The following is a 20,924-nucleotide window of genomic DNA, read 5'->3' as shown; positions in this document are numbered from 1 at the left end:
AGAGATTTGACATTTTTCTTCCATGGTCTGTGTCTAGTTCAAAAGACACCATTTCTTGTAAGAAAGGACATCTGTTTAGGGAATATGGTTCACACTGAAGAGCTTCTACAAAACCGTATTGGCTTGCTCTCATTGTTATTTGAGTTTTCCAGGCTTTAGTTCCAATGGGCCTTAAAGGTATGTGTTGCTATTCCCTAGCAAAAGAGTCCATAACAAGGCTTCAGGGAGAGATGGAGAGATGGCTCAGTGGGTAAGGCAACTTGCTGTGCAAGCATGAGGACCTGAGTTTGATTCTCAGCACCCATGTAAAAAGCTGGGGCATGGGATGGATAACTAAGTGGCTAAGGCACTTGCCTGCAAAGCCTAAGGACCCAGGTTCAACTCCCCAGTGCCCATGTAAAGCCAGATGCACTAGGTGGCACATGTGTCTGGAATTTGTTTGCATTGGCTAGAGGCCCTGGTGCACCCATTCTCTCTCTCTCTTTCTCTCTCAAATAAGTAAATAAGTAAATAAAACATTAAGAAATTAAAAGCTGAGGCACAGCACTGAGGAGAGTGGAGACAGGAGGATTGCTAGGGCTATGAGCCATTCACAGTGTCCCATAGTGGGGTCAGGAAGCATGTGCTGAGTTATGAGCTGCTTTTGTGCTATGTTCAGAAATGCTGTTGGTGTGATGGATTATGCATAGTAAAATATCAAGATATAATGCCCTGTCTTTTTAAAGTAAAATCTAAATAAAAACAATTCTATAGAATGAATGTCTATGTAATTGTACTTTTTCTGTGTCATTTACTTCTTATTACTACAACCTGTTATTCTCATAACTTTCCCATAATATCAGGTATATAATTAGTCTTAATAATGTCTGTTTAACAAAAGTACCTTTTTAAGTAGTTTTCACTTACCAAAAATGGGGCCTTCAATTTGTTTTCACTGTAGCTACTTAATTATCTGGAAACAGCTTAAATGTCCCTGCACAGAAAACCTCTTATATAAGGTGTGGTGTGAAACACCATGGAGTACTAGACAGCTACAAAAAGGAATGTGCTGCACAGATAATGGAATGATCTATAGTCATGTTTTCAAATATTTTTATTATTTATTTGCAAGCAGTGGGGGCCGGGGCAGGGGGAATATGCATGGGCATGGTAGGGGCTCTTGCCACTACAAACAAACTCTAGATGCATGCTCTCCTTTGTGCATCTGGCTTTACATGGGCTTTGGGGAATCAAAATCAGGCTGTCATGCTTTGCAAGCAAGCACTCTAACTGCTGAATCATCTTTTTCAGCTCAATAGATTTTTTTTTTTTTTTGAGGTAGGATCTCACTTTAGCCCAGGCTGACCTGAAATTCACTGTAGTCTCAGACTAGCCTTGAACTCACAGCGATCCTCTTACCTCAGCCTCCTAAGTGCTAGGATTAAAGGTGTGTACCACCATGCCCAGTTTAGATACTATTTTTTAAGTAGTTAAAAAAAAAGGGGGGGACTGAGGATATTGCTCAGTGGTTTAACATATACATGAGGCCTTAGGTTCAATCCCTAGCAGTAGGGAAAAAAAAAAAAAGATGCAGGCTAGTGTGGGATCACATGCCTATAATTCCAGCATTCAGGACTCAGGGCCTGAAGAATCAAGAGTTTGAGGCCATGCTGGGCTATATAGCAGACCCTGTTTCAGAACTCCATTCCCTCAACCCCGCGGCCACCAAAAAACCTGAAACCCACAATGCAGAATAAAGTATATATTGTGATTTCTGTTAAAGGTACCAAAGTCACAAAAAGTGTGTCTGCTTTTCTACATACATAGATGTCATTGGAAGGGTGCAAGGGTGACAGAGGCATTTGGGTCCCTGTGGGCCAGGGCACTGGATTGCTGGCAACAAGAGAGAAGAAGGCCTGTCACTTTATAACCTCCTTTCTACTTGGATTTTGCACTAAAGAGATGTATTAACCATTCAAAAAGTAAATATGTAAAACTACTATGTATTATGTATAATATTCTTATAGTCATTCATCATACCTTAAAGCAAGACTTCACTTTCTAGAGTGATTGTATGAGTGTTCTGTGGCTGCAGTCATCCCACATGGTGTCCCTGAGCACTAGGAAGATAAGAATTCAAGGGATTCTAATTTACTTTCACTTTAATTAAGTTTAAATACCCACTAGCACGTAGGAACTGCCTCACTGATTGATTTTAGCTCTACAGTATCATCTGTGTTTTCACTAAAATCAAGTGTGTAATAGAAGAAATAATTGTACACTTAGGATCTCAGGGCAATATTCATTCATGTCAACCTTTTTAAAATTTGTACATTTATTCTTTCCTTGAATTTACTACAGTCACATATTTCTAGAAATGGCTACTAGATTTGAAAACCTCTTTATTTCCTAGGAAAATCATTTTAAGGACATTTTGTGTTTTTTCTAATCTTTGCTTGGAAGCAGTCTGTTGGGAGAAGTTGATTTTCTCATTGTGAACACAAACCTTACTTGTGTTTCCCCTGCTTCCCTGCCCCCAGCCCCCTGGTTGAACGTGCCAGGCACTTTGTTCCTGAGCCCAGCAGCTGTTGTGACAAGGGGACAGTTTGCATTCTAAGCCAGCAGCTGCCAGAAACATTTCTAATCTAGTTTTGGCAGGAAATAGTACACAAGTGGAAGCCAAGTTAAAAGAAGCTTGAAAAATAAACAGAATAACTAAGGATGGCGCTAATATATAGTACATTTTCTGCTGAAGATTGCCCAGTGATTTGTTAATGTTACTGGGCCAGGAGGCCTTCCAGGGTAGTCATGTTTAGAATCCAGAATCTTGCTCAAGGACCTAGAATAAGCTTGTAGGAGTATATTATTGTTTTCCATTTTTAAATGATTAGTTAAGAGCTTAAAACTATTGCTCATCCAGAATAAACTATTTGTTGACAATTAGTGGTATGAGTCCCTCTCCTCTTCTCTGTGCTACAAAATGTCACTCATCCTCTAAAGAATATTCCTTCAATATTATTTATGCATCCACACTGTTAGCAAGCTTATTTGTGTTGTATAAAGGGAATGAAAGTTTTCATTTACTGTCTTTCCTACAAAGTAAGAGTTCTTGAGCAGGTGAAAGGACTGATGTTTATTGGGGCCTTTTCTACTGAAGGTACAAATTCTTCAAGTCACCATAGTGGATAGATGATTTTTTTTTTTTCTCTAAAGAGATTTTTTTTCCAAGATCTTACCTTTGTATCTCCAATTTTTTTTTTCCCATCAACTTCTGTTTCCTGATGAAGACGCAAGTGGCCTAGCCTCATACAGACCCTCCAAACATGCTGATGCCAAGGACCGCCTGTAGGAGGGTGGTTGCCACCGGGCCTTGTTCACCATGTCCGGCTTTCCTTGCAGACCTTCACCGCCTGGTGCAACTCACACCTGCGGAAGGCAGGCACCCAGATTGAGAACATCGAGGAGGATTTCAGGAATGGACTCAAACTCATGCTGCTGCTGGAAGTCATTTCAGGTGGGTGTGTAAATCTTGGACCTGTATCTTCCCATGCAATCAGTAGGAAAGTATGTGTATAAAAATGATCATCCAGAACTTTCCCTTGAAGTTGGCTAGTCAAAAGGATTTTACTGGCAAAGAAAGAGCAATCTGACTGGAATTCTTTCTGTTTTAAAAAGAGAGGGAAGATATTGCTTAAAGTGGACTTACTAAAAAACTGTTCAGCACTGGGAGTAGTACTGCATGCCTTTCATCCCAGCACTTGGGAGGCTGAGGCAGGAGGATCACCAGATGTTCAAGGGCAGCCTGCTGGAAGACATAGTGATATCCTATCTCAAAAACAAAACAAGAGTTGGGGATACGGCTCAGTGGTTAAAAAGGTACTTGCTTGCAGAGTCTGCTAGCCTCAGTTCAATTCCATAGCACACACATCAAGCTGAATGCAATGTGGTGCATGCATCTGTGATCCCAGCTTGCCTACAGCAGAGGGAGGGGGAAGCCAGGAGAATCTGAAGCTGGCCTGCCAGCTAGTCTGGCATTTGTTTACAGTGGCAAGAGACCCTGACTCAAGGTGGAGCACAGACACCTCAGAGTGGTCCTGTGACATCACACAGGCACCATGGTGCATGCACACATGAACATGTGCACACACACATGCCCCCCAAACAAAAACATAAGATAAAATAATAAGAAGAAAACATTGAGCCGGGCATGGTGGCACACACCTTTAATCCCATCACTTGGAGGCAGAGATAGGAGGATATGAGTTCAAGGCTACCCTGAGACTACATAGTGAATGCCAGGTCAGCTTGGGCTAGAGTGAGATCTTACCTCAAAAAAAAAAAAAAAGAAAGAAAGAAAGAAAGATAAAATATTATATTGTATGCCTCCATATGAGAGGGGGAAAGTGACATTTTTTGACTGCCTTCCCCGTTGCCCACTATATACCCTTATTCCACCTAATATTTATTTCAGAAATGGTCTCTTACCCAAAGTTAACATGACCCTGAACTTGAGTTAAGGTCCTTGCTGTGGGGATGGAGAGAAGGGGGCTAGAGAGATAGCTCAGCAGGTAAAGTGCTTGCCATGTAAGCATGAGCACTTGAGCTTGGATCCTGAGAACCCACATAAAAGCCAGATACTGTGGTTGGTATCTGTAATCCCAGCATGCCTATAGTGGGAAGGAAGGTAGAGGTAGGAGAATCTCCTGGAAACTCATGGGCCAGCTAGGCTGGCAAATGCAATTGTAAGCAGCAACAACAGAAAAAGAGACCATGCCTCAAAATAGGTCAAAGGCAGAACCAACACCTGAAATTGCTTTCTGACCTCCACATGTGTGTCATGGCATATGTGTCTCCACATACACATGAACATGCACACAGATCACACACCTACAAACACTCAAAGTTTAAGGACATTATTGGCTACATAGTTAATTTAAGGCCAGCTTAGGGTACATGATACTCTGTCTCAAAAAAAACATAAATCTCTGTGTGGCTCTGGTTTGTTCTGGGTTAGCTGATTTAGATGTCAACTGGATTGATGGCCCTTCCAGAGTGTGTCAGGGAAAGAGAATAGCAAGTCTGCCCTAATCCATATATCTTCATAATTAGATATGTCTAAGTCAAGCCCTGGCAGGCCACCTCTGTGACTTTAAAGTAGGCCACCAGACTTCTCTAACAGCTGGCCAGCAGCTCTGAATGCTGCAGGGACACTAATTGGCTTCTGTCTTTATTCATGTAAAAATTGGCTCACAGGCCAGACCACACACTCCTGATAGGTCTGCCAAGCATAAGGCCTTAATGATATGGTTCCCATGGTCAGCCTGGATTTGAATGTGTTTGAGACTAGTGTTTCTTCTCTCCTGTGATTTAGGGAAGCCAAGAACATGTATGTCAGAAGCCAGGGAGTAGCAATTTCTGCGTAAGGAAAGCCAGGACTCTGATATTTGGCATCACGATTCTGCACCAAGGGATGGCTTACCCATGACTCTCTTTTCTTCTTGCAGGGGAAAGGTTGCCCAAACCTGACCGGGGCAAAATGCGATTCCACAAGATTGCAAATGTCAATAAGGCTTTGGATTACATAGCTAGCAAGGGGGTGAAACTGGTGTCCATTGGGGCTGAAGGTAAGAGGTGGAATGGTGACCTGTGTATTGCCAACCTCATGTGACTTCACTTCTCTTCTCTCTCCCGTCATGTTCTCTGCCTTCCTGCGTTGGGCTCCATGTTGCCATTCAGATAGTAGACATGACAGCAAATGTATTAAGAGTGAGGATGATAGATATTAGACAGGGAGAAAGCAGCTTGATCTAAGAGGGGCACTGAGACAAATTGCCCTTTTAGAATTGAAGCTTTATTAAGTGAGTTCCAGCATCATGAAGAACAAAGGGAGCCCCATTACTTTTATAGGTTTTTTGGAGGGGAAAGAGGGTATTCCATGCCATGTGACCTGGCTTACATACTGGGAGCCACCAAGGCACAGAGAGTCAGGAAGGTACTAAATAGGATCCTGTATCATAATCCAAAAAGGGGGCAGTTTTTGCTTTCTGGCTGGACTTTGGTCTGGGCAACAGGATCTCTGACAGTGACCTACTTGTGTTCTCACAGGGACCAGGTTCTAGGCTTATGTGTAAAGAACAGCATCAACTGTGATACCATGTCTCCTTCAAACCCATCACTAGAGTGAGAAAGATTGTACCCATGCCAATGATTCTTGATTAGAACTAATTTCTAGGGCCAACTATTTGAGGCTAGCCTGGGCCACATAGGGACTTCAAAGTTAGCTTGGGTTACATAATGAATACCTATCTCAAGAGAAAGAAAATCAGTATAAAACCACGACCCACTCCCCCCTAATTTCTAGAAAGGAAACAGCCTCATTGTCTTAGGAGAACTGCACATCTGTGGGGTTGGAGAGAGGAGCAGAAGCTGGACTACCTGCAACTCATGGTGTGCAACTGAGTCCTGCTCTTCCCTCTAAAGAGGGCTGTAAGAGGGATCAGGGTAGAGCTGAGTGTGTTCTCTATTTTATTCTTTAAAACCTTCACATATGGAGGCTTTAAACTTTGGACGCTCCTGGGTGGTTTTCAGTGATAATGCATATGCAGATATGTGCTTATTATTAACTCAGAATTCATTTAAACTCAAGACAATTGGTTATGAATACCACATTTATAACCAGACAGTCTGCAGTGCTTATAAAAACATAGTGGTCTTCCCATATGTACACATTCCAGTATGCTAAAGCTAAAATGTATATATAGAGGAAATTATGTATTGATTTTGTTATCTGGCCATTAGCCTGTTGTTTTCTTATCCCTAGAAATTGTCGATGGCAATGTGAAAATGACCCTGGGCATGATCTGGACCATCATCCTACGCTTTGCCATTCAGGACATCTCAGTGGAAGGTAAACAACACAGATAACAGTCTAATTTGGAAATTGAACTTGTCGATTAAAATTTAGATAGGATATTGTGACATTGGTCAGTCACATGACTGAATGAAAAGTGTCTATGTTGAGCTTTAAAGAATTTTATATTTATTTGGAAAAGGCCCTGGCAGCAAAGATGTGCACATGTTCAGAACAGAAGTTGCTTTTTAAAATGAGGGTTTTTTTTAAACTGCTTATTATTCTAGTAAGTTTACAACATAGATTATGTAGAATTTTTGCTTTATATTTTTCTTCTTCCTCGATCCCTCCTTTCCTTCTTTTCTCTACTGAGATTTAATCCAGAGCCTTGTGCATGCTACATATAGCACATGATCCACTACTGAGCCATTTCTCCAACCCCCTGTGACAAATTCTTTTTGGTATACAGCCATAATACTTTTTATTTTGCTGCAAAAATATAATATAAGCTATTACTTCCCCCCTTCACTCTCTGTCTGCCTCCCCATCACTACCTCTCTTTTTATCTGTTTTAACAAAATCTCTTTGTCACTCTGACTTTTGGCCTGTCACCTGTTTCATCATTTTTTTTTAAATTTTTTTGTTCATTTTTTATTTATTTGAGAGCGACAGACATAGAGAGAAAGACAGATAGAGGGAGAGAGAGAGAATGGGCGCGCCAGGGCTTCTAGCCTCTGCAAACGAACTCCAGACGCATGCGCCCCCTTATGCATCTGGCTAACGTGGGACCTGGGGAACCGAGCCTCGAACTGGGGTCCTTAGGCTTCACAGGCAAGCACTTAAACGCTAAGCCATCTCTCCAGCCCCTGTTTCATCATTTTAATCAAACTTAATTCTTGGCACTACCACTGAAGATCACAATCTTTGCACACTCACTACACTCCAATATATGTTCATAAGTTAGGCACTGTTGATAAGTGTCTACCTAACATTCTAAAAAGTAGAACTTTGCCTGTTCATTTCACAGATCATAGCATGTGTACCTGCAGAATGTGCTTAGTGGCAAGCAGATTGCCCACTAATCACACTTTCTTAACTTAGGAACCTAACAGTAACCTGAGCAATGAGGGGTGGGTGCTCCAAAGCTGGTCTTCCCAGTGGCTTTAGTGACTTAGCTACCAACAAGCATCAATAACCAGCTACTTGTCCACTTGCTGCGCTGGTGACAAGAAGTCTGCAGTGTGTTCCCTTAAAGAATGTGTGATTCACCTAAATGATTCCCTTTTTAGCACCAGAAACCCATTTATATCATCTAAAAGATCAAACCAAGATTTAATGACATTAAAACTTCAGTTTAGGCTCAGGATTGACAGCTAGCTTGAATTAATATCTGAATTTGAACACTTCTGCACAATGTAGTTTTATTAAAATATCTCTCCTTATGGTGATGAAAATAACAAGATGCTTCTTGTTTTATTAAGAATAGTAATTTGTCATAATTGTGTCAGTTTTTGTACATTTCTAAATTTAAATATTTAGACAGCTGAACCCACTTTATAGAGTCGATACTACTTTGAAAACTGATTCACACTATTGTGTTAGCTGGGCTAGCAACAGGGTCCTACTTTGTAGCTCTGGCTGGCCTGGAATTCCCAGTGTAAGCCATGTTGGCGTCAAACATACAGGGATCCTACTGCCTCTGCCTCCCGAGTGATTGGATTATAGGTGTGTGCCATCACACCCAGTTCCAGTAACTAAGATTACTGCAGTGATCTTGACTCAGTCTTTTCTGGATTTGTTATGAAATTTGTGGTTTTAATTTTGGTGCTGGATGTTGAATAGAGGGCTTTGGGAGGGCTAACTAAGCAAGCACTCTGCTCTTGAGCCACACCTCCACTTGTTACAAAATTTCACTTAGCGATAATATGAACTTAAAACTTACAAATTTTTTAAAAATATGCTTTTTATATTTTTTATGGTGGGGGAGAGAATTGGCATGCCAGGGCCTCTAGCAGTCACTACAGTCAGTCTTCAGATGTGCGTACTACCTGTGCACATGTGTGACCTTGCACTTCTGTCACCTTGTGCATCTGGCTTATGTGGGATATGGAGAGTCAAACATGGGTCCGTTGGTTTCACAGGCTTCACCACTAAGCCATCTCTCCAGCCCCTTAACACTTAAATTTTTTTCAGGTGTAGCTATGAGTGATATGCAAGTCTCCCTAAAATTATTTTTGCATGACCCAAATAACAATCAAATCACAGTATTTGCAAACTGTTTTCATTAAAAGATCTTTTTATTATCTCTTAATGATATTACATAATGCTAACACAATAATAAAGCACATAATACTAATAAAGTAAACACTAATCCAAGTATTATGGAACATGGCCTGCCATCTAGCACTGGGATGCTAATGACTGTAAGTTCAAGGACAGCCTGGGCTACTTAGTAAAACCATGTCTTTAAAATTTTTAGTTTCATGGAGTCAAAATTAATTACTACAAGTCCTCAGAAAAATCCACATTATTTGTTTTATATAAAGAGAAAAAAACTATCATTAGAACCAAATTTCTTTATTTTTATTAGCATACAAAGAATTAGGTTTCATTATGGTATTTTCAAACAGATTTTGGGCTGGAGAGATTGCTAAATGGTTATTTTCATTATTATACATGTAAACAATTGGCTAACACAAAGGACATACTGTCCTGGCTAGGCAAATGTCCATTGAACACTGCCCAACAGGCAGGGAGTGTTCTGTAGCGCCTACAAGTGTCCATCCATAGCCACCTTTTAATTTTGGGCACACATCTCCAGACCAGAACTATGTTCCCTCCCTCTTTTTTCTCTGTTCTTTCCTTCCTCCTCATTCCTTCTTTCCTACCTTTTCTTTCCCGTGTCAGCTTCCTGAGTGCTGGGGTTATAGGCATGCCTCCTCACACCAGGATATTGTCACTTTCACTTCAAAAAGAGACAACTTTAGCCAGGCGTGGTGATGCACGCCTTTAATCCCAGCACTCGGGAGGCAGAGGTAGGAGGATTGCCATGACTTCAAGGCCACCCTGAGATGACAGAGTTAATTCCAGGTCAGCCTGGACCAGAGTGAGACCCTATCTTGAAAACACCCCCCCCCCCCGCAAAAAAAGAGACATCTTTGGCTGGAAAGATAGCTCAGCCATTAAGGTACTTGCCTGCAAAACCTAATGACCCTGGTTCAGTTTCCCAGCACCCATGTGAAAGCCAGATGCACAATATGGCACATGCATCTGGAGTTTATTTGCAGCAGCTAGAGGCCCTGGTGTGCCATCTCTCTCTTTCTCATGTGTGTGTGTGTTTCCTCTTTTCCCTCTTTCTCCCTCTCTCTCTCTCCCTCTCTCTCCTCCCTCTCTCTTTGCTTGCAAATAAATAATTTTTTAAAAAAAGAGTTTGGGTCTTGGAAAATGGCTCAACAGTTAAAAGGTCTTGCTTGCAAAGGCTGCCAGCCTGGATTTAATTCCTAAGCCACCAGAAGCTAGACCCAAAAAGTGGCACAAGCGTCTGGTATGTAGCAGCAAGAGACCCTGTGTGTGCATAGCATGCCACACACACAGAAATAAATGATTAATTTTTTACTTTAAAAAGGTGGTGACTTGAGGCTGGGGAGATGATTTATTTGGTAAAGTTCTTGCTGCATGTGTATGAGGACCTAGTTCTGATCCACCAGCAGCCATGTAAAAGCCAGGCACAGTGGGTGTGTGAGTCCACACTAGGCAGGCAGAGTTAGAAGGATCCCTGGGACCTGGGCAGGGAGTCTAGCTGAATCTTTGATCACCAGGATCAGTGAGAGACCCTGTTTCAAATAAAAAGGGGGGTGTAGAAGATGATTGAGGAAGACAACTGACATCAACCTCTAACCTTCACATGACATACATACACATACACAGCCCTGTGTGCATAACAACAACCAAAAAAAAACAACTTAAAAAAAACAAAATCTACTAACAGCCGGTGTGATAGCACATGCCTTTAATCCCAGCACTTGGGAGGCAAAGGTAGGAGGATCACTGTGAGTTCAAGGCCACCCTGAGTCTGTATAGTGAGTTCCAGGTCAGCCTGAGCTAGAGTGAGACTCTTGAAAAACAAAACAAAAAAGAAGTTAGGAGTGGAGAGATGGTTAGCAGTTAAGGTGATTATCTGCAATGCCTAATGACCTGAGTTTGATTTCCCAGGCGCTCAAAGTAGTGTGTGTATCTGGCTATGGGCCCTGGCACTCCCATTCTCCCTCTTCTTACAAACAAATAAAATGTTTTTTAAACGTTTAACTTGAGAATCCCTCTGAATGAAGTCTGGTTTTAGTATTTTTGTTTATTTATTTTGTGATAACCTATAGCCACTTCTGCATTGTCCTTCTGAAGTCCATTAAGTGTCATCAGAAGTCAGTTGCTAGGTTGGGGTCCCTGTTCCCTGCACAACCTCCTAACAGAGATGGTGCAGGAGGACTAACCCCATGGAAGGTCTGTTTCAGAAGTGACTAGAATTGAGTGGACTATACCATGCATTATTTTCCCCCCTCTGGAAAATTTTTTGTTGGTTGTCATTACAGAAACATCTGCCAAAGAGGGTCTGCTACTATGGTGTCAGAGGAAAACAGCCCCATACAGAAATGTGAACATTCAGAACTTCCATACCAGGTAAGTGCCAGGGTCCTCAAGGCGCTGCCTATGTCCCTGGAGTCCATGGTGGCCAGGAGAACCACAATGTTTATCACAAGTATCCTTACTGCCTGAGGGACAGTTATGTGGGATACCTGAGGCTGAAGGATCTCTGGTGCTAGAGTTCTTCTGGGGAAGATGGTCCATTAGAGCTTTGGATGCCAGCAAGGCAGCAACATATTGATAGGTGGAGGGTGTATTGTGCCAGGGTCCTTCCAAGTCAGATCTGGTGACTCTCTCCAGCCCCAGGCTAGGAAAGGATGGCCACTTATTAGCAGTAGTGAATCCCCAGCTGATTCAACAAAGTCGCTGGGGACTCTTGCACCCTGGCCCTTCATGCTTAGTCCAGCAGCTTTGCTCTACTGAAACTCAAAAGAAATGGGTCATATTCAAAAACCAATTGGATCAGGATGAATGAAATCTAGATACGCTTTGCTAGCAGGATGTTGTCTCGCAGCAGGCTTCATACATTGTCATGTATAAGTAGAGGGGTTGGTTATATTTCTGTCCTTTGCATAGTGGATTATCCATGTATATAAATGGGTCTGCGGCTAGTGAGAGGAAGGAAGGACAAGGGCAAGTCACAGGGAACAGAGTGGAAGGTACTTCTGGTTAGAAAAATAGTATTGAAATGTCTCCTAGGTGGCAGAGGGGAAAAGAAGTAACCACTGTTCCAAAGGAGCCAGGAAGGGCTGGAATTGCCTGCCAGGATCATTGTCAGAGCCCCCATGCCTCCACTCACCTTCCCGCTCTTCCCCCACTGGCCCCAGACAGACGCAAGCCCTTACCGGTGAGACAGACCCTGATGCTCCCATTGGTGTCTCGTAATTCTTCCAACTTTCCCAGGGACAGGACTCTCCTGTACTCTGCTCTCACCGAAACTACTGTCACCATTAGAATCTGCATTGTGACCCAGTGTCCCTCTCACCAGCATGCCTTGGCTTTTTAAACAATAAAAGTAAGCTAAGCATGGTGGTATCCACCCTGTAGTCCCAGTACTTGGGAGGCTGAGACTGGGGAATCACAGATTTGAGGCCATCCTGGTCTACATAGTAACTTTGAGTTCACCTTGTCTCAAAAACAAATACATAAAATTAATTAAAAACAGCCTCCAGAGGCTGGAGAGCTGGCTGAGTGGTTAAGGAGCTTGTCTACAAAGCCTAACGACCTGGTGTCAATTCCCCAGTACCTATGTAAAACCGGATGCATGAGGAGGCACATGTATCTGTAGTTCATGTGCAGTGACTGGAGGCCCTAGCATGCCCATTCTCTCTCTTCCTCTCTTTCTCTCTCTGTCACTCTCTCCCTGTTGCTCTCTGCTTGCAAATAAATAAATATATTTTTAAAAGCAGCCTCCAGAGGAAAGACGGAGGAGGGCCTTGAAGCCTGTAGTGGCTGCTGAAGTATCCTGGAACTCTTAGGGGGAGGGTATTCCAGACATGCTCCGAGTGGGTGTCCTTGGGAATGTTTACTGGGTAGCATCAGAGATAAGGACCAAAATGGAGACTGGATGGAGAATGAGAAAGCCACCCTGGGACAGTGGTAACAGGGCAGGGTCCCTGGCAGGGATGGGCCTGCTCAGCGTGGACAGGAGAGCAGCAGGGGTGGAAGTGAGGCAGGACGACTAAGGGGCCATTGGCTGTCATTCAGGGTAAGGAGAGGAAAGCATGACATCAGGTGGGGAAAGCTGCTGTCTCACTTAGGGGACTCCGGGGTTCTGTCTATTAACCCATGTTCCTCTTCTCCTCTGCATTATGAAGCTGGAAAGATGGCCTTGGACTCTGTGCCCTCATCCACAGACACCGGCCCGACCTCATTGACTACTCAAAGCTTAACAAGGTCATTTGGGGTGACCTGGCATGCAGTGGCTACTCAGCATGTCACCCTGAGAATGAGCACATCAGCGCTAAGTAGCACAGAGGCAGGCTGTCCCCAAAGCTCCCCCAGCCTGTCCTCCCAGCTGGCTTTCCCATGGTGGCAATGAGAAGATGTGGGAAGTACGAAGGAGAGAAACCTCATGCAACCTGGGAGGATTTTGCATATTTGAAGCTTTTATCTTTGTTAACGATTTTATTTTCCTAGACTGCAAATATGGACAGTGAAGCTTATATTTTCTGGGAGGAAGAAATATTCAAATGTTTTAAGCCTTTATTTTATGTTTTAAGTATATGGCATGGGGAATTGAACCCAGGGCCTCACAAATGCTCAGTGAGCTCTCTGCCACAGAGCTGCATTCCCAGGCCTTCAATTCCATTTGCCTTTCTGGAGAATTTAGCTGCAGACATATTTACTCAGAAGTGGTTCTCACACAAGATCATCACAATTACACCACTGCCCATACCAGATACTAGTTCTTGCTTACTTCACAAAGAGTTTTTAGAGATTTTGAAGTTCTTTTTTATTTTTTTATTTTTTTGAGGTAGAGTCTTGCTCTAGCCAAGGCTGACCTGAACTTACTATGTAGTCTTAGGCTGGCCTCAAACTCATGGTGATCCTCCTACTTCTGCCTCCCAAGTGTTTTGATTAAAGGCATGTACCACCACATCCAGTGAGGAGATTCTTTTTATTTCAGAAATTTAAGCTTACAAAATATTAATTCAATGGACCTAAGCCTCCAATTAGTATTCCAGTTCATTTTCTTTTAAAGGAGGGTGTTGAAACAGGGTCTCATGTTGCCTAGGTTGGAATTGCACACCATGTGCAGCTTAGGCTGGCTTTGAACTCCTTATCTGCCTGCTAAGTACAGGGATAACATAGTGGGGCATCCCTATTATATCACCACTATGCCTGGCTCCCAGTTCTTCCTTTAAAAGTATTTTAGAGCCTGGCACAGTGTCACAAACCTGTAATCCTAGCATTTGCTGCAAGGCTGAGTGCAGGAGCTTGGTGGGTTTGAGACCAGCCTGAGCTATCTGGAAAGACCCTGTCTCATAATAGGAGAAAGAAAAGCAGCTTTAAGCATAAGCTTCATTGCAAAGAGAAGACAGCGTCCACTCTGGCTGGATGGAAGGCTTTAGAAGATGTGGGGTTAAGAGTGTGGTGCATCCTTGTAGCATCTGCCACGTTTCCTCCTGGTGCTGGTGTGCTTGGCTGGTTGTTCACGTGTGCTGTGTGTTTTGGTGTGGGAACTGTCCTTTCTGCATGCTGCCTTCACTTGTGTGGCATGGATAGTTGTAGGTGAATGTCCTGGCTTCCCAGATCCTTCGAGCTATCACCTGCCCACTTCCACTCCCACCCAGCCTGTCTCCATCAGAGCACTTGAAGGTTGACGTGAGTGCTAAAGATGATGATGCAGTTCCATAGTTGAATGCTGAAATTCACCCACTCTTCAGTGCATGGGTCCTGAGCACTTTTCCTTCATGGCATTCGTCAAAGAAGGACTTGTTCTGAATAGACTATTTCACTCACAGTTTTGGGTGGTCACTTTTTATTTTGAAGAGTCATATATCTGTGGACTTGGTCATCTGCAGAGGGTTAGAAACAAGTACTGACTGGTATGATGCTTTACCTATTTGTATACCAGACTCTACTATCAAATAAATATATGGCATATGCATATGAATGTACGTAAAATCTCACACATGTTCATTGAAGCTTCACTCTGAAGTCAATACCATTTGTTCTGTTGTTGATGTTTTCTGAGACAGGGTCTTGCTATGTAGCTCAGGTTGGCCTCAGACTTGTGGCTGTTCTCCTGCCTCAGCCACCTGAGTGTTGGGATTACAGGCATAAGTCACCAAGCTCAGCTTCAGAAGCATCATCATTCCAGTTTTACAGACCAAGAAAGTGGACAGGTCAATGACCCATCCAAGGTCACATAACCTGTAGCTGAGCTAGGAAGTATTTAATTGCATTATTTTATCTCTTTAAGTTACAGTCTAAACCCGATAGTTTTCAGAAAGTCTGAGTCATCATATCCCCATGTTTTTGACACCTGACTCTTATTTATTCAACTAGTAGACTCATAAACATATCCATGAGGATTGCAGGTAAGATTTGCTTAATGATTAATCCAATAATTACGTGCATTATTAAAACAATATGTAGTTGTAAAGAATTTTTCCCCAAACAGTACAACTTCTAGGAGGCTAGTGAGCTGACACTGGTGTCTTCTTAGAGCATATTGAATGTGTTCTTGAAGACCGAACCTTTCAGATCTGCTCTGTGTTAGATAATTGTGCATACTGCAGAGAATTGCAGTTGCTAAAATCTGTAAATGGCCTTGCAGTTGAAACTGATTAAAGTCATCCTTGAACTAACTAATGCTACTATTCATTTAGATTTTTCTATCTTACCCCTTGTCTATTTCATATTTATAATAATTTCTTTGATAGAACAAAACAATACATATCAAGTCTAGTTTTTCAGTAGTTTAGTTAAACACTTCTGGTTGAATTAACTTTGTTATATGTTTTTAACCAGTGTTACAATGGAAAGTAATGTTCAGAAAAAAATGACCACTACTTGTGATTTTAAGATTTTTGTTACTTAACCACATCGAAACATGATTTTTGCTTTCCAGAGCCATCTTGTAACCCTCTTAGAGACTGAAAGTTTTGCCTATAGCACCTGCCATTATTCTCTCTACTCCTCACTTACCTTGCATTAAAACAACATATTAAGCCAAGGGGTAGGAGTACATCTCTATAATCCCAGGACTTGGGAGGCAAGATAGGATGATCAGAAGTTTGAAGCCAGCCTTGGTTATATGAGACCCTACCTTAAAAAGCCAAAACCACAGCCAGAAGTGGTGGCACATGCCTTTAATCCCAGCACTCAGGAGGCAGAGGTAGGAAGATCACTGTATGTTCAAGGCCATCCTGAGACTACATAGTGAATTCCAGGTCAGCCTGGGCTACAGTGAAACTCTACCTCAAAAAAAAAAAAAAAAAAAAATCCAACAAATTGTGGAGTAACATTCTCCAACATTACCCTCCCACTCTAGATCTAGAAAATGTCTTTTGTGATTTGTTTTTGAATGCTTGAGACTGTGTTTCTCCTAGGCTGGGAAATAAACTCTGGTGTGCATCAGGATGTTCTTTCTTATCAGTGACAAAAGACTCAGCAGCCTGCCTCCCTAGCATTTGTTCTGTTGGACCTTTTGTTCATGCTTTACAGAGTGGAGTTGCATGGGTTTTGTGGTTGCTGTGATTTTTTATCTCTTGCTTGAAGTTTGTAGTGATTGGACAAAGATAAAAAGGAAGGTTACTGACACAGCTCAGTTCTGTGTGGGTGGGAAGGTGTCCTCCGCAACATGAGGTATGAGAGTCTTGCTTCAGAATGTTTAACATCTGGCTGTGTTGCTTTATATGCAGGACGACCCCATAGGAAACATTAACCTAGCCATGGAAATTGCAGAAAAGCACTTGGATATTCCTAAAATGTTGGATGCCGAAGGTGAGATGAAAATGGTGCTTTTGGAATTACAGGGAAACCTATAGATTGCAAGTAGTATAGCTGTGGTGGGGACTTTGTAAAACTTTATGGCTGCATTACATCTGACATAATTATATTCCTGACAAAGTTTTGTACCTAGCTACATGAGTCCTGAGTATTAAGAGTTTTGTTTAGCTTGCTCTCCCTCTCCCTCTCCCTCTCCTTCTCCCTCTCTCTCTCTTTCTCTCTCTCTTTCTCTCTCTCTCTCACACACACACACACACACACGCAGGCACACACATACACAGTACTGGATTTTGTATTCAGGACCTTGCATATATAGGCAAGCACTCTTCCACTAAGTTATACCCTTGGCCCTCTCTTCCTATTTTTATTTATTTTTTTTAACATTTCATTTATTTAATTATTTGAGGGGGGATAGATAGAGAATTGGGTGCACTAGAATCTTCAGCTACTGCAGACAAACTCCAAACGTATGTGCCATCTTGTTCATCTGGCTTACTTGGGTACTGGGGAATCAAACCTGGGTCCTTAGGCTTTATAGACAAGTGTCTTAACCACTAAGCCATCACAACAGCCCATCTTTTTATTTTATTATTTTTAAGAGATAGAGTCTCGCTCTAACCCAGGCTGACTTGGAATTCATTATGTAGTCTTAGGGTAGCCTTGAACTCACAGCAATCCTCCTACCTCTGCCTCCCAAGTTTTGGGATTGAAGGCATGTGCCATCATACCTGGTCCATCTTTTTATTTTTGAGATAGGGTCTTACCAAGTTACCTAGGCTGGCTTTGAACTTGTGATCCTACTGCCTCCGCCTCCTAATATATGGGATTACAGGCCTAGGCCACCAGGTTTGGCTGCTTTATTTATTTTTTTAAGGAGCAAGGAACCTTATTGAGTACAAAGTGATAGTAAAGGTTTGACTACCCTGCCAGAGGGGAGGAGGGACACTGGAGTGAAAAGCGTTCCACACAAAAGGTTTTTTGTGTTTAATTTTTTCAGTAACAGTATATTTTTCTTCACCATGAAGACAAGTTTTACAAATAAATCTCTTCATGAGAGTTACTACTTAAGGGAAAAATAATCTTTTTCACCAGCTAGAAGCTATAGAATTAAATTTAAAATATAAAATGTTCAGCCATCAGTGTACTAGCCAGACTTTTATGTTTCATTTTTAATTCTTCTAAATTTAATTTTGTTGGATCTAAAAGGACTCATGTTTATTTTGAATCTTAGCTCAATTTCTGGGGACCTGTTTCAAATACTTTTTTTGTGCCCTTTGTATGTGGTGAATTCATGTGGGTTGTACACCATTTAAAGCACTAGCATTTGGAGGCTGGGAAGATGGCTTAGCAGGTAAGAGCATTTGCTCTGTAAATATGTGGGCCTGGAAGAGCCTGACTTCAATTCCTAACACCTGCTTTAATAGCCGTTGTGGCCACAGATGCCTGTAACCCCTTTTCTCCGCAGGGGCAGAGATCAGAGAATCACAGGGATTCTCTAATCAGCCAACTTGGCTGGTTTAAAAACAATAACAACAACAACAAAAAACGGCACCTCCAGTTTCAGTGAGAGACTACATCTCAAGGAAACAACATTTAAGAGCAGTAGAGGGGGTACTTGACATTCTTTTCTGGCTTTTGCATATGTGCATATGGGGTGTACACATCTACACATACGTACATGTACTCTGCATTCTTGTATCACACACACTTAGAAAAACACGCACATATTTGGAGACTTGTGAGATTCATTTCATCTCTCAGTGATCCATCTCTGCCAGGTGCTTTGTGTGGCTAATGAGTTACATAAGTTTCTGCCCTCCATGAGCTTATATTCATTTATTACTTTGCTTGCTGCTGTTAATATTATTCCTTGATGGGACCTACAATCTCTAGTCAATGATCTTTTATTACTTCTTATTTTATTGATTCTCTTAGGGCTGCTTGCTGTACCAAACTGTCATAATCCAGGTAGCTCAAAGCCAAAGAGACTATTTCCCCTTGCGGCTCTGGAAAAACTAAGTCTGAACTCAAGGTCTTGGTGGAGCCTGAGGGCTGTGGGAGAAGAGGATCCTTCCTAGGCCTCGTCAACTTCTAAAAGCCTCCCCCACCCTCCTGCCACATGTGCCTCTGGCACCTCTGTCTTCACAGGGGCTTTTTCTCTGAATCTGTCTCTCGTCTTTATAAGGACACCCACTGGATTAAGACCCTGCCTCCTCCAGCAGGACCTCATCTTCTCTCAGTTACATCTACAAAGACCCTGCTTCCTCATAAGGTCCTGTCACAGCTACTGGACACAAGCATTTCTGCAATTCAACCCTCAACAGTGATCTTTCAGTTAGAAGTGTAATGCTTTTTGCTAATCCAAACACTCGTGGGTGCTGCCACCTAAATGCACTATCTGCAATTCTCCTATGAGAGCTCCAAAGCACTCTTCATCTGTCCTCTGCAGATTATTTGTATTTGTGTGGGCTTTTCTTTTTTTTCTGGTGGTCCTTATCTGGGCCAGGTAGTCCCAGGTTCTTGCCTTGTTCAAAGAACATAGCAAAGCAGCCTGGGATTTTGTCCAAAGCAAAGTGCAAGTATAGGAGAGATACTGCAAGGGAGCAGTGGGCTTGACAAGATTGTTCAAGAGCATCAGGTTACCCCCTGGGGCTTTCTTTTATAGATCTAAGAGGAGGAATTGGTTGCTAGGAGTGGGGTATGGGTGACTTTCTATTTTGATTGACAGGCTTGGGTTATGTAAGCTGAGTTCACTGTGCATGTCCTTTCCCACAATGCATCTTACTTTAATCATTTGCATACGCAGTCATAAGCAGCATAGAATGGTAAATAGAGCATTTTCCCTCAATGTTCATTCTGAGAACCCAGTTTGCCTTACTGCTCCTGCACCTAAAGCCAGTCCAAACTGGGTTGTCTGACCACTTCAGTGTTCCTATTCCCTCAACTCCCTCTTCCTTTCCTTCATTCCTTCCTTCATTCCCTCCTTCCTTTGTGCTTTCTTCCAGTGTGTGTTTATGTGTGTGTTCCTATGAGTGTATGTGGGTGCACGTATGCCTCAGCACCCATGTGGAGGTCAGAGGCCAACTTTCAGGGTCAGTTCTTATCTTGTACCTCACTTTGAGGCAGAGTTTCCACTATCATTGTTCAGCCTGCTATGTTCACCAGGCTGTCTGGCCTGCTAGCTTCTGGGAAATTGTCCTGCTTGCGTCTCCCATCTTGCTGTCAGTGTGCTGTGATTGCAGAAGTCCGACAAGGCTTCTGACTTTCACATGGGTTCTGGGCTTCAGAACTCAAGTACACGGGCTTGTAAGGCATGTGGTCCACTGAGCCATTTCCCAAGCTCATCTTTCTGGTTTTTTTCTTTTTTTTAAGATAGGGCCCTGCAATGTAGTTAGTTCAGGATGACCTCCAACTCAGTGTGTAGCCCAGGCTGGCTTTGAGCTAGTGGCAACCTTCCTGCCTCAGCCTCCAACTGTAACTAGAGGCCTATGCCGCCACACTTGACTCCATTCCTTTACTTCATCTTTCCTTTTTATGGTGCAGATGAACACGCACACACTATGTAACTAGCTTTGTGGAATAATTTTGCCTAAGAATTTTCTAGCAAACACTTAATGACTGTAACCATCTTAGGTGCAGAGCATGCTGTGATGTGACCATTCAGTCTCATCACTCATGTCACCCTATGTATAATTGCTGTCTGCACAGCCTTACTGTCACTGGTGTTACAGTAGCATTTCTTATTTCCCGGTCCCTTCATTGTCTTAGCAGGGCCAGGTCTCTTTGTGTCATTAATGTATCTTGGCAAATCCTTGCCTTTTTATCTGCTGCTGTCATCCTCACATTATGGTATTTGTTTTGGTCTCTGAACCCAGATGTGGGTTATTATGTACCCAGTTGGTTCCTTTAGCCATCAACTTCCCCTGTAGTGAAAACTAATGGTATTCTCATTTTAACTGTCTGCTCTGCTTTTAAAGGATGGGGAAGATCATTTCCC

General features: G+C 42.5%; 1 protein-coding gene across 2 annotated transcripts in view; it reads left to right on the top strand.

Moving 5' to 3' along the window:
- The window catches only part of Actn2 (actinin alpha 2), a 94,905-nt gene that overhangs the window by 27,531 nt on the left and 46,450 nt on the right, over positions 1 to 20,924 (top strand). The window contains exons 2-7 of one of the 2 annotated variants that reach the window (XM_004662191.3): positions 3,379 to 3,493; positions 5,484 to 5,603; positions 6,800 to 6,886; positions 11,416 to 11,503; positions 13,285 to 13,363; positions 16,840 to 16,921. In XM_004662191.3, coding sequence (XP_004662248.1) covers positions 3,379 to 3,493; positions 5,484 to 5,603; positions 6,800 to 6,886; positions 11,416 to 11,503; positions 13,285 to 13,363; positions 16,840 to 16,921 — 571 coding nt within the window. Of the gene's footprint in view, positions 1 to 3,378; positions 3,494 to 5,483; positions 5,604 to 6,799; positions 6,887 to 11,415; positions 11,504 to 13,284; positions 13,364 to 16,839; positions 16,922 to 20,924 lie in introns of those variants that run through there. The other variant, XM_045152452.1, reaches the window with a different exon arrangement.

This window comes from Jaculus jaculus, chromosome 6 (assembly GCF_020740685.1).
Source record: "Jaculus jaculus isolate mJacJac1 chromosome 6, mJacJac1.mat.Y.cur, whole genome shotgun sequence".
NCBI lineage: Eukaryota > Metazoa > Chordata > Mammalia > Rodentia > Dipodidae > Jaculus > Jaculus jaculus.
Note: the sequence above shows the minus strand (reverse complement) of the source record. Positions and strands in the feature narration are given on the sequence as shown.